We start from the raw sequence: 14,022 nt of genomic DNA on the forward strand, positions 1-14,022 counted from the left end.
TCAACTCAGCGCGTTTTAGGGAAATCAAACCATTCCTATAATTATAAAGAAAAACTGCTCATTTCCATAATTTTCCTTGAAAATGAACCTTTTCTGATTACTTAGTCTATTATAAATTGTTCAAAAAAATTTACATCTTATGATGAAACTTTTCAGACGATAAAACTTAAAAATTTTAATTGAAAACACGTCCTACTCAGCACCCACCAACCCCTTTTTCCTTTAAAAAAGCGCCCAAACAAAATCAACTTATGGGATTTGGAATATTTTGCCATCGCATTTATTACAAATTTAACCGGGGGGGGGGGTGATAGAATGAGCCACTTTTGACTTTTTCTTTTAGCAAATTCATGCTTTAAAGAAATATTGAAAACTTAACGTCAAACATGTTTTCATCAAAAAGAAAAAGAAAATGTCAAATCATGTTTGTAATTAAACTAACCTTCTACCTTTTCTAATCTATTAGTAATCCTTTTTTAATGCGAAGATAGGAAAAACAAATTCACTACCACATTTCTTCTGTTGGATCCCTTTTTCTTTATACAAACCAACAAAAACAACTCAATCAGATAGAGGGAAAAAGAATTATTCAGAAGACATGTAACCTTGGGCAATGAAATGAACTACCGAGGAAACGACACAACTCACACACGATGGTTAACAATTCTACAATTGACCGCAGAAACAACCAAATATAAACCCTAAATCCAGAGGTGAAAGAGTATTGAGACAGTAATGAGGTAAAAAAAATTAAGTAGAATCAACCTGGACCTCTTGGCAATAAATTAGTGGTCTCATTTACATAATCCACGTGTGGATATTTATGACCCCATGCATTGCATTGCTCACCAAATGTCACACACAAAAAAAGGGTTATGACTAACACATACACTGACCACCTTATACCCTTTTGTTGATCAATTGGAAAAACTATAAGGCGAATTGAGATACAATGCATTTCAACAGCGAATGCGACTTTCTAAGGCCCCATTTCGTTGGTCAAATCCAAATCCACCAACTCTTGGTTTTTTTGTCTTTTTCTTTCCTTTTTCAGTATAGAAATTCATTCACGTGTTTTATTTTATGGTATTCCCTATATAACTGCACTGCATTTAATTTGCATGCGCCCCCTCTAATCTATATATATATATGCCCTCTTCATGTGTGAGTGGAAAACTACGAAAACCAGTAATGTCTCCTTTCCAAAGCTGGCTGTTTGACTACTAATGGGGGTTGAGGGGAACTGATGGCAACCCCTTGGCGTGCTGACTCTCCATTTCAAGCAGCATCAATGACTTCTGTCTTTGATACCTGTTCCTCTTCGCAGCAACTGCTGCAAACAACACCAACAAACAATTTTATCACACACAATCGCAGCATCAGTCAATTTGCTGTTGAAACAAAAGCAGATTAAACCAAACAAACAAGCAACAACTGAAGTGTAGCCTTGTTACAACAATCAAAATGCAATAGTTCTTATGAATTCAATTTCTAACTCAATCAGATTTATTCAATCCATGAATCAGAGCCAGGTTTGGATATCAACCCCACTGATGGGTCGAATCAATTTTAGCTTTTAGGATTGGAAATTTTCTTAATTTTCCTTTAGTGATTGATAGCTAGCTCCCAAAACAGGAAGCAAATGCATTATTGGTACTAAAGTTAAATGATTTAAGTTAAATTTAGCCTTGAAATTTTGGAGTTAAGAGTGCCCTTCTAGCCTATCAGATGTAAGTTTTGCATCTTAAAGTGAGAGTCAAAATTTATGATAGGGCAATAAATGTAATGACATCATAAATGTATAATATATATATTAATGCTAATTCAAAAATCAAGCTGAGGCAACTGATAAAAACCGAACTTCTGAGATGGTACTTACATATTAAATCTGAAGGTAAACCAAAATCATAATCATTTCTACCCCGCCTGATACAGAATAAGTAGATCACCAGCAGCAGCACAGCAACAAAAAGGAAGCATGATAGGCCTATTGCAATTTTACCACCTTTTGACAAGCGACCATTCTCCCAAAAAAGGGGACAATCCGGTAAAGGGGGAACTCCACACAAGCCTTTGTTACCAGAAAGACTGGAGGAAATAAATCACAGTTAACTATATAAAAAATCTGTATAAAAATATAGCTATTTATAAAATTGAGTTGGCAACTTTAGGCATATATTTCGTAGGTACAAATAAGGTTCCATTTGATCGAGATGCTTCAGCTATTTCTTTTTACTTTTTTGCAAAAAACAAAATTAATAGAAAAACACGCATCAATCAAAGCAAAAGCTAAATTGATCAACTGTATAGCTTCAATCACGGCATCTAACCCACATATTAGTTACCAGTGTAAGTACATCAAGTGTGAGCTACTTAGGTTCAGCTCAATGAACACTACTATAGCTCATACAGTATCAGACACGAACTCAAGCTAGAGTACCAAGCTTAGCTAGGTTTGAGAATATTAAACTCATTTGAAGCAATTACTGACCCAATTCAAGCTTTCAAACTTTTACAGACAAGATAGCTCCTTGCAAGCAAGTTAACAGCCATGGTAATCCATTCATTTGTCATAATACAAGAATTTCCTTTTACTATTATTGTTATTATTTTGGTGGAAGAGTGTCAAGTTATATCTCAGGCCAAAAGTAATGTTTCAAGCAATTTTATAAAAAATGTAGGACATAAAACAACAAGGGTTAGCTTTTAATGCAATGTAATAGGAAAGGTTGTCATGAGATTGAACAGTTATGATCAAAGAGGAAAAAAGAGATAAATTTTCCACCAGAAGTGAAGAATAAATGAAGCCATGGAATCTCCTCTAAGCAACTAAACGAAATGAACAGAGTGATGATATGTACAAAAAGGGGAAAAGTACGAGGATGCAAACAATCGAAATCTATATGCATGCAGAATGGGTAAAGACAAACAATTGACATCTATATGCATGTGAACCAGAAAACAGTTCCTCCATAGTAAAGAACAAATTAAAAAATATGACATACTCAATAGTCCCTCCGTGCACACCAACAGAGTAAAGTTCTTCCGGAACTCTCCCTTCCAATAAGTTATTGTTAAGCCTCCTGACAAAAGAATAAGCAAAATGTAATGTTAATGGCAAGGAACCATGCCATAGGAATAGATGGACACATGCGAGAGTGGAAGAGTTTAAAATAGGTAAAAAGGGGACCAATTAGTTAAATCAGCTCAATTTTCAAAAAGCATCAGGAAATAGGTGGAAATGTCACTCCTAATGTCCACAAATCCTACTCAGGCAATATGATCTACAACGGACTGAAAGGAGGACTTAAACGCATTGAGAACGAAGATAGAGAACCGTGTTTTAAGGCGGTTTGGACATCTAAATGAAATAGACCTTCCAATGCACCATGATGGTAGGTGATCCAGTGGAAGATATACATGATGTTAAGAGGAAGGCAAAAATGAGATTGAGTGAAACTATAAAAATGGACCACAATTTTACTTTGCCTTCTAAAAATATGACCATATTCAAAAGAAAAACCATGCAATATGATCATAAAGCTTGTCCCACCTCGTCAGAAAAGGCTTAGCACATCATCATCTTTATCAAAATCGTATTGAAATAATTACAATTAATAATATGCTTATTTCATATGAATAAAAGAAATCTTAAGCATGTACGGAACAATTATGTATCAAGAAAATGAAATTGTGTTGAATTCTCTAAAAACAATAGGGACAACACGTACACAAGCTGCAGATTTGAAGATGTTAAACTTTCCGGTATGGAACCAGAGAATTGATTATCGGATAAATCCCTGCAAAAATACAAGTCAAAGGCAATACATTAAATTCAATAAAAAAGTTGACTCATGGATCTGATGATTAAGCCACCATCTTGAAGAAACATCGAAAAAGAATGGTAGGACATGGAAAAGTAAAAATGAAAAACTATTAATCTCCAATATGCACAACGAAAATGCAAATAGATAAACTATGACCAATCCGTATTTTTGCCACTTACGACAAAAACAATGTAACAGGAGGGAAAAGCCACTACTGTAAAAGGCTGTTCCAGAAGTCTACAGCACAAACTGTGATAAAACAATATTTTAGCCAGTTAAGGGTAAAAGCACACCTAGCAGAAGGGAACAAAAGAAAAAGAAAGACAGACCGTTATAAGAGTCTACAGTGCACTTCAAATTAATAAAAGAATTAGAACTTACAGTCGTGCAAGGGATTTTAGTCCAAGCCCAATTGGTAGAGTGCCATCCAAAGAATTAGTACTCAAGTTCCTGAACAATTTAAAAGAAATGAAAATTCCAATAACAAGACAAGTAATTCCAAAGGAAGCAACAATGAAAGACTGTAAGTCATGAGTTAAATGCTCCACAAATGAAACAAGTCAGAAAGGTAATAACGCTTAATAAATCATTTACTTTTCACAGCTAATACTTACAGATTAATCAAGTTTGACAGGAGACTAATCTGCTCACTGATATAACCCTTCAGGCCTTGACTTCCAAGTTCTCTGTAATACATGCACGGGCAATATATATAGATCTAAGCATAAAAAACATAAAATTTTGGCTCTGGTACAGTTATAACCAGTCACACAAAAATAAATAGTAAATGGACTTATGATGTCCCAAATAAAGTGAAATTTATAGCTATCTAAAAAAAGAACCTCTGCAACATAATCCAGAAACATTTTGATTTTTTCTTCTCTCTACAATGTTTACATTTCTCTCAAACATTACCTTCCTGATTCTCTTGTATCACCGTCTCTTATTCTAAGTCTACATCTTGGCACAATAATTCCTCTCAACAAGTAATTACTCCATCTCTAAGCTCCTATTTTTATCACATTTTACTATTGTCTATACTTTTCCAATTTTATTTGATTCAAGTATGAGAGTTGTGTTTGTCAAATAGAAGCAAAGGCGGAACTTACATTTGAGTAATGACAAGGCCAGTTCCATTCTTGTTAGTATGACATGTAACTCCTTCCCAAGCATCCCAATCAGTAGGAGCACATGGATCACCATTCCAACCCATTCGGTCAGGAACACAGAGTGAATCTTTCAATGCTTTCATTGCGACCACTACAAGATTGCCAAATAAGTAACACATCCATTTCAAAAATATATATCCCAACTTCTCTCTTCAGCACAAACATTATTTACATGTGAACTTTTTCTATCTATTCATTTTCTAAACCAAGAGAACTATTGAATCAGTTCCTTCAAAGTCCTGATCTTTAACACCAACCGCAATATAGGGCCCATTTAAGGATTTGCTCCAGTTTCCAAGGAAATTAGAACAAGGACAAGCATATTTCCCCTTTTTTCTTGCCAAACTCACACATTTATCACAACCATCTAGAAGTTTTTAACCCACTAGATGAATACATGTGACAATATGGCCATCCTTCGTAAGTGATTCTAACATATCTTAGGGCAATATTAATAAATGGAACACAGACTCAAACTTTTTAAGTTTTCATTATGAGAACTCGATCTCCCCTTGGCACCTACTTTAATAAAATAATAGTTATTATAATCACATGTTAAATAGAAAGCTATTTGGATATCCGATCTGTTTTCTTTTTGGCGGATTCAGATTTTAAAATTACCATCCACTAGAGATTTGGGTAGATACCTGGTTTTCCATAATCCAAGGGTGCATTACTTATTTGGATAACCGATGTGGATTTCGATATCCAAATTCATTGGTTACAAAATGCTTATAATTTTGACTTCATATACATAAGATTATAAGTTCAGAATTTTAGGAGATTTGAATTCAGATGTGTGGATTTGGATATAAAAAAAATGAAAATTTCGAAATTGGATTTTTTCAGATTCGGATATCCAACAGATAAAATGTATTTAACTCTCGGTTAATTTGCGGAAAATAAATAGGTTCGGACTTTTAGGTAAATTTGCAGATTCAGATAAATAAAAAAAATCGCATATCCTACCCACCACCATTCCTAATCAAATTAACTACCCAAAAAGTCTAATTTTCCTATAGAAAGCTAATGATTTCAAGGACCAACCAAACTCTCATACGCAGCTTTCAGCTTAACATGCAGATCACTAAAAAGTTCGTATAAATAATAAAAATTCAGCATCTTTACCTTGTTCAGGAACCGTGGCCAAATCAGCTGGAACCATGGCGTAATTTTCAAGCCCACAGATCAACGGAGCCCCTGCCACAGGCGACAGCTTCACATTCAACACAGAACTGCTCAAATTCTTCTCCGTATAATTTAAACTGTAGGCCGCAAAGCTCCCAACTTCCTTCAATATATCCACTCTACTCACATTCTTATCGTTGACCAGCACATCGAACACTCTCTCCCCTGCCTTTTTAACCGTCGAATCGATCTCCGCAAAATGAAACCACACCAAATAATCAAGCTTTGCATCCACTGGTAATTCGTATTCCAGACGTCCCTCAATTGTCACCGCCGATTGGTACAATTTCATGGGAAAGTAATTCGGCGCTTTCTCGGTACCGGTTATTTTTTCTTTAGTGGTTATAACTTTAGCGGATTCCGACTTTCCTGCTCGGTAATCGGAATCGGATTGCCAGGAGCGGCCGAAGGCGTCCGGGTCGGATGTGAAACCGGGTCCCCATTGTGATGAACCGGGAGAGAGCCGCCCATAGTTGACTAGAATGTAGCTGTCGCCGGTTTGGGCGGAGTTATATGACAAAGGGTCGATCTGGACGACTTCGAGAGAAGCGATGACGGGAGGGTTAGTGGCAATGCTGTAAAAACATAAATCGAGTTGACCGTCTTTGACGAAGGCAAAGAGATCGGAGTAAGCGCCATCTCGAGTGAGAGATTCGGGCCAAGGAGAGCGCCAGGAAAAGACGAGAGTGCCCTCGACAGAAGCGTCGAAGGAAGGGGAATGGGATTTGCCGTCGTAGTTGTCGTAAACGGTAAAAGTACGGATGTAGTAACGGCCAGCAGGAAGGGGGATATTGTAGCAATTCTTCTTACCGGAGGAGAGTGGGAAGTAACGGAGAGTCTTTTCGTGTTGAAGATGGAAATGTAGGGGCTCGGAGACCACGGAGGTGGAGCCGCCAGTGAAGAATTTGTCGGGTAGCCAAGAGATGTTGTAGGAGTCGGTGGAAGGAGTGGAACTGCCGCAGTCAATGTGGAAGCTAGTGTCTGCAAAGAAAAGAAAAACAAAATAAAATAGCAGCAGTTAGCAGATAGTGAGCGAGAGTAGGGAAAAAAAAAACAAAAGGTGGTGGGAGTGGCTTACTGTAAGGGTAGGGCAAAGGGGAGGAAGAGTGGAAGAGGGGAGCCAAGGAGAGCAGGAAAAGGACGAGGAAGGACATGGTGGAATGAGAGAGAAACAAAATGGGAAATGGGGGATTTGATTTTGGACATTGACACTATAAAGTAGGAGTATAAAGTCAGACAGTAAAAGAGGGCGAGATTAGTGGGATATAATATTAATTCACACTTCTCAATTTGTTTACATAATACCAATTAAAAATATTGTTTTTATAAATAAATAAAAAGTATAAAATCAATTTGCTAAATCCTCAAATTGGAAAAGTAAAAGCTTTTTGAAAATAATTTAAATAATTGTTTTCTTATAATTTACTTTAAATATATTTCAATTCATATTAAATAATAATAAAATGTAAAATCACTATTCTTTATCTAATTATTTATATTTCAATATTTAATTAAATTGATTTTAATATTTAAAAATAATTACTATTAATTATTTATATTAATTTAAAAAAAATTAATATATTTTAATTAATACTCAAAATTAACCCGTGCGATGCAGAATTAAGAAAATAAGATATTATCTAAAATAAGGCTTTGATGCATTTTAAGAAAAATTAGTTAGTGAAAAGTTGGTTTTATGAAAAGTGGTAAGTGGTATTGTTATCCGCGCAATATGTCAGCATTTTTATTTATTGTTACGAAGTGAACACTTTTTAGATTTTTTATTAAATTATTATAAAAAAATAAAAAATAACTAAAATATTATAATTTTTTTATTTACTAAAATATGCCAAAAAAATAAAAACTTGCAAAAAAAAACCTGTGGCTTGTTTATTTTCTTTTTATTCCCCCTTTAACTCACTTTTTTATTTAATAAACAAGCTCTCAACCTATTTTTGTAGTTAAATAAGCTCTTAATCTATGATTTTTACTCATAAAACCCCTTTATTTTATTATTAAAGTAAATATATTTTACCTAAAGTAAAGCTATTTAAAAAAGTATAAACTAATTCGCATTTTATATATTATTTTGGTAATTTGATGAGAATAGTTTATTTAAAAAATTTACTAAATTTGATGAGAATAGCTTATAATTATAATTTATTTTTTCTATTTGGGTTACATTTATGGGTGATCGGTTTTATTATTACTTCTGGCTTTTCAATAAAGCATGCCTGGTATTTCTATTAATTTTTTTAATTAAATCTAATATTAGTTAAGTGATAATTAAGATACTTAGAATTCTAATTAAGTAATAATTCTATTTTAATTTAATAAACTATTCTCGTCAAATTACTTAATAACTCTATTTTAATTTAATAAACTATTCTCATCAAATTACCAAAATAGAGTTTATTAAATTAGAGTTTATTAAATGAGAATAGTTTATTAAATTAAAATAGAGTTATTACTTAATTAGAATTCTAAGTATCTTAATTATCACTTAACTAATTAGAGTTTATTACTTAATTAAAATAAGGAGGGCTTAGAAGACAATTAGCCACATTTCAATTTTAGTGCGCCCCACCAACAATTCACTTTCAAAATTCAAAATAGTAAATTTGCATGTTAGGTCCTTGAAATTGCAGATAGCTACATTTTAGTCCTTTGGCACCATTGGTGCCGCTAATCTCTTTGGCACCTTTGGTGCCGCCACAGGTTTTTTTTTTTTGCAGGTTTTTAGTTTTTTTGGTATATTTTGGTAAATAAAAAAATTTATGATATTTTGGTAAATAAAAAAAGTTATAATATTTTAGTTATTTTTTAATTTTTTATAATAATTTAATAAAAAACCCACACTTTTTCCTATATTTTAGTAATTACGATTTCGTATTAACTAATGAAACTATTTAATATACTTGGTTTCAATTTAATTTATTTTTTAATTATTATATGCGATCAATTCCTGTGAAAAACCTCTTGTGACACTTCTTTTTTATTCTAAACGATTGAATCGACCTTTGCGATATATAAAAAATGACCGGGTTGAAAATGCTATAAAAAATGATATGTCACAATATTTTTTTTATACATGTCAAAGTGATGGAAAAGAAAAAATATCTTTTACGTATCCACCCAGTTTAGCAACTTTTGGGGAAATGATACAAAATTATATATTTTTTCACACCAGAAAATTTGTTTTCTGATGAATTGTATACTGATTGGAGTTTTATCAATAAACTAAAAAAAGAAATTTTAGGGATAGAAGTATAATAAGAGAGTTCAAGATTAGAGGGGTATAATATTGATTCAGATCTCTTGCTTATATCATACCATCTAAAAAAAAGAGTCTATGAAAAAATAATAAACAAATAAAAGTATAAAATTAATTCTCTTATTTCATAAGCTAAGTTCAACCTTTTTGGATTGCTCACATCAAAGTTGAACTTTTCAAAATGTTCATATAAGAGTCTAATATTTATAAATAAATAAGAAAATATGCTCGAATGAAAGCTAAACTTTTTAAAGTATTCAAATAAGAGTAAAATTTGTTTGAAAGTGCTCAAATAAAACCCCACTTTTTTAAAAGTGGATAAATAATTTAGATGATTGTTTTCTTAGAATTCACTTTAAATATATTTCAATCCATATTAAAAAATAATAAAATTTAAATTAATATTATTTATTTATTTATATTCCAATATTTAATTACATTAATATTAAGAATAATTTTAAAAAAATTTAAAATTTATATGAAATTTAACGTTATTTTCAATAATGTTAAAATAAATTTTAAATTTTATTAAAAATTATAAGAAATTTAAAAGCTTTTAAATAATTTTAAAATAATTTAAAATATAATTAAATATTTAAATGTAGTTTAAAATTATCTTTTAGTACTGTTTACAAATTAATTTTATATCCCATATTTTATATTTTAAATTTCAATTACTTTATTTTAATTTCTTACTTATGTTATTTGAGAATTTATTAGAAAAATAACATACATTAATTTAATATATTTTAATTAATCCACAAAATCAACCTATGCATCATAGGGTAAAAAAAACTTTCATGCATTTTAGGAAAATTAGTTAGTGAGATGTTGTTTTCATGAAAAGTGATATTGTTATCCGTGCCACTTGTAATCATTTTTATTTATTGTTATGAGGTGAATCCTTTTTCCGATAATTACTGACCTTGTATTTCAGTAATTATGTATTTATTTCAATGTTAAAATATGGTTGCCTAAATTACGAGCAAATTACACATAAAAGTTTTACTTTTAAAAATTTATCGAAATAGGCCCGGTATTTTATTATTTATTGGAATTGGCCTTTTTTCTCGAAATCGCGTCCACGTCAGAGCGATGTCAGGGTATGTGTCAGCAAATCGCGTCCACGTCAGCGCGATTACTTACGTGGCAACAAATCGCATCCACGAAAGCGCGATTTGCTGACGTGGAAGCAATAATTCATGAACAATTTATGTTTTTTAGCTTGAAAAACTTTGAAAGGCCATAACTTTTGGCTCGGTTGTCCGATTGAGACGATTTTTTTTATTTCGAATAACTTTTCGAGATCTACGCGCTGACAAACTGTCGAAGGCGGTTTGCCGCAGTTTTCGTCGAAAAAGATCCTTTTTTGCCATTAAATTTTGATTTTTTTGGTTTAAAATTGAATTTTGAAACATTCAAATCATTATTTTCCTTATTTATTTGAAGTAAACACCGGGTTTTTTTTACAGAATTATTGTATTATTTTTTCTAATTTGACACGTGTATGGAATAGGTCCGATAAATCATTAGAACGTAAGTAATATAATTAAGATAATAACAGTATTTTTATAATATGTCAATTAATTAGTTTAGCTTAGTTGGTTAAGATGCTTGCTCTTTTCCCTTAGTACCTTGGTTCAAATTTTGTTGGTAACAATTTTGAATCTTTTTTGTACTTGTTGCATTTATTTTTTTAATCAATTAACTCTTCAATATTACATTAATATATATTATTAGTACAATAGTATAGACGGATTGACAATTTGAGCTACAATATTATGAATATTAACTACAATACATAATTTGAGCTACATATTACAGTAATACATTAATATGTATTATTAGGGGCAAAATACCAAAAAAAGGGGCAAATTACACATAAAAGCCCTATTTTTTTAAAATTTATCGAAATAGGTCCGGTATTTTATTATTTACCGGAATGGGCCATTTCCCCAAAATCGCGTCCATGTTAGCGCGATGTCAAGGGACGTGTCAGCAAGTCGCGTGGACATCAACGCGTTTTGCTGATGTGTCAGAAAATCGCGTCCTCGTAGGCGCGATTTGTGTCCATGTAAGCAAAGCACGCTGACGTGGACGCGATTTGCTGACACGTCTCCTGACATCGCGCTGACGTGGACACGATTTTGGGGAAAATGACTCATTCCGGTAAATAATAAAATATCGGGCCTATTTCGGTAAATTTTAAAAAAAATAGGGCTTTTTTGGTATTTTGCCCGTAAATTACAACATATTTTACTATAAATATGGTAATGAATAAATACATAATTTAGATTATAAATATGATTACTAACTAATGAAATTATTTTATATGCTTATACAATTTGAATCTTTTATATATCTTTCTTCTTAAATATTAGAATGTGATAATGCTCTGTTGATTGAATTTATTCGAAATGATTGGGCATAAGTGAGTAATGTTGATAAAATTAGAAGTATTCACCAGTAGTGTTTGAAACATTGGGAAGTTAAGTTCAGACATATTCAGGAGGAGGCCAACAGAGTTGCGGATTGCATCGCGAAGGCAGATGGTGGCATGATGGACCAATTTGTTATTTTTTTGGAACCCCCTAGATATGTAAGAGAACTTTTGGAGGATGACATTCGACAATTGTTGCTGGTCACAGATAGATCACATTAGCTATTGATGTTATCTTAGATTTGTTATCTAAGCTTTATATTTACAAAAAAAAACTTATTTTATTTTTTATATGCAAAGCATAACATATTTCAATTACTGCACGCGATCAACCTGTGCATCCACGGAAAGAAATTAGTTGCCACTATAAAATAGGGGTGGGAGTATAAAGGGAGACAGTAAAAGCGGTTGAGATTAGAGGGGTATAATATTAATTCAGATTTCTCAAGTTGTTTATACTATACTAACTAAAAAAGTCTTCTTATCAAAATAATATTTCTATCAAAAATAATAATAAATAAATGTATAAAATCATCTCTTTTATTTAATAGGCTAAATGCTCAAATTGGAGCCCAACTTTATAGAAGTGGCTCACATAAAGGTCAAACCTTTAAAAATGCTCATATAAGGGTCTAACATTTACAAAAGTGCTCAAATGAAAGCTAAACCTTTCAAAGAGCTCAAATAAGAGCCAAAACTTTTTGAAAGTGCTCAAATAAGAGCTTCTCAAATGTCGTATATTAGGTCTCAAATTATGTTTTTATTTTTTTAAAAATCAATATTCGATTCAATTGTCTTGTACTTTATTCTAAATACGTTAGAATTCATCAAATACGTTAGAATTCACCAAATATTTATAAAGGTTAGACCATTATATGAGCATTTTGAAAGGTTTGGCCCCTATATGAGCAACTTTTAAAAGGTTGGGCTCTAATTTAAGTATTTATCCTATTTTATATATGTTTCTGTGAATTTTGAAAGCTGGGTTGATATGATTGTAAGTAAATTATCAATGTACAAAAAGGAGAAATTGATTTTGAGTTTTATTTGCAGAATATCCTCTGATACTTAAGATAGTAAGTTTATAAAAAGATAAATAATATATAGTAAGTTTCTAGAGCAGTAAGGGGTACATGCCTCAATAGTAGTGTGTATGAGAATTTATAGGCTTTGTGTCTCCTACCTAGAACTGCTTGGGCAACTGCTCAAATCCAACTATTTATGCACAAGCTTTCTTCTACAAATTCAGGGTCGTTAAATCCCTTGTTCATTTCGTGTTTGCAATTCAGAGCAAGCTTGCAAAAGCTTATCTATAACACCCCTAACCCGTATCCGTTGCTGGAATAGGGTTACAGAGCATTACCGTAAAATCATAACTTAAAACATTCATTTTCAAACATTAGATAAATCATAGCATAATTCATTCAAACACACTCATGCCATCCCTTATTTGAGCCCTCGAGGCCTTAGAAATACTTTAAAAACGATTCGGGACTAAATCGAGAACATATGAAACCATAAGGAAAAAGTTAGAAAAATTCACACTGCAGGGTCATGCGACCGTGTGGCTAGGCCGTGTGCCTCACACAGCTGAGGCACACGCTCGTGTCTCAGGCCATCTAACATTCCAAAAAGGGACACACAACCGTGTCCTAGCCCGTGCCCGTGCCCATGTAACTCTTTGACTTAGGTCACAAGGCCAAGCCGCACGCCCGTGTGCCAGGCCGTGTAACTCTCGAAATGGCCTCACACGTCCGTGTGCCAGGCCGTGTGCTAGGTCGTGTAACTGCCTGACTTGCAACCCTTTGAAACCTATAGGAGACACACGACCCTGTGTCACACACGACTAAGACACACACTTGTGTCTTTGGCTGCGTGGACAAGAAATAGGTCAAATTCGAGCCATTTCTTTCACCCAAATCAAGCACACCTACAAGCCATTTGCACATACAATCAAGCCTTAAAACATGCCTAAAACATGCAAAATAAAACCAATTCAATAGGTTATTTATCCATAAAACCAATATGCCAAAAGGCACTTAAATCACAAATCATCAAATCAACCTAAACGTAAATATATTTGTTCACAAATCAACCATCACAACTACCTATTTCCATACCAAG

The 14,022-nt window shown here is 32.8% G+C and overlaps 1 protein-coding gene across 2 annotated transcripts; it reads right to left on the bottom strand.

Moving 5' to 3' along the window:
- Positions 1 to 750: 750 nt before the first annotated feature.
- Positions 751 to 7,422, bottom strand: LOC107887012 (receptor-like protein 4). 2 transcript variants are annotated; one of them, XM_041088536.1, is made up of 9 exons: positions 7,263 to 7,422; positions 6,125 to 7,165; positions 4,937 to 5,087; positions 4,442 to 4,513; positions 4,209 to 4,277; positions 3,732 to 3,800; positions 3,006 to 3,083; positions 1,880 to 2,088; positions 751 to 1,330 (listed from the first exon to the last, which is right to left on the bottom strand). In XM_041088536.1, exons 1-9 carry the CDS (start codon positions 7,336 to 7,338, stop codon positions 1,224 to 1,226), a joined length of 1,872 nt encoding a protein of 623 aa, XP_040944470.1. In that variant the 5' UTR covers positions 7,339 to 7,422; the 3' UTR covers positions 751 to 1,223. The 2 variants fall into 2 exon arrangements, with proteins under 2 accessions (XP_040944470.1, XP_040944469.1); XM_041088535.1 differs by having other exon boundaries at positions 751 to 1,333.
- Positions 7,423 to 14,022: the final 6,600 nt, after the last annotated feature.

The sequence above is a fragment of the Gossypium hirsutum genome, chromosome D02, assembly GCF_007990345.1.
Source record: "Gossypium hirsutum isolate 1008001.06 chromosome D02, Gossypium_hirsutum_v2.1, whole genome shotgun sequence".
Classification (NCBI taxonomy): Eukaryota; Viridiplantae; Streptophyta; class Magnoliopsida; order Malvales; family Malvaceae; genus Gossypium; species Gossypium hirsutum.

Excerpts from the sequence above, each read along its gene's own strand:
- LOC107887012 (XM_041088535.1), bottom strand. The coding sequence starts at position 7,338 with ATGTCCTTCCTCGTCCTTTTCCTGCTCTCCTTGGCTCCCCTCTTCCAC. Across the intron at positions 7,166-7,262 it reads CCCTTTGCCCTACCCTTACA|ACACTAGCTTCCACATTGAC; the intron begins GTAAGCCACTCC and ends TTTTCTTTGCAG. Across the intron at positions 4,514-4,936 it reads GGCCTTGTCATTACTCAAAT|AGAACTTGGAAGTCAAGGCC; the intron begins GTAAGTTCCGCC and ends CATGTATTACAG.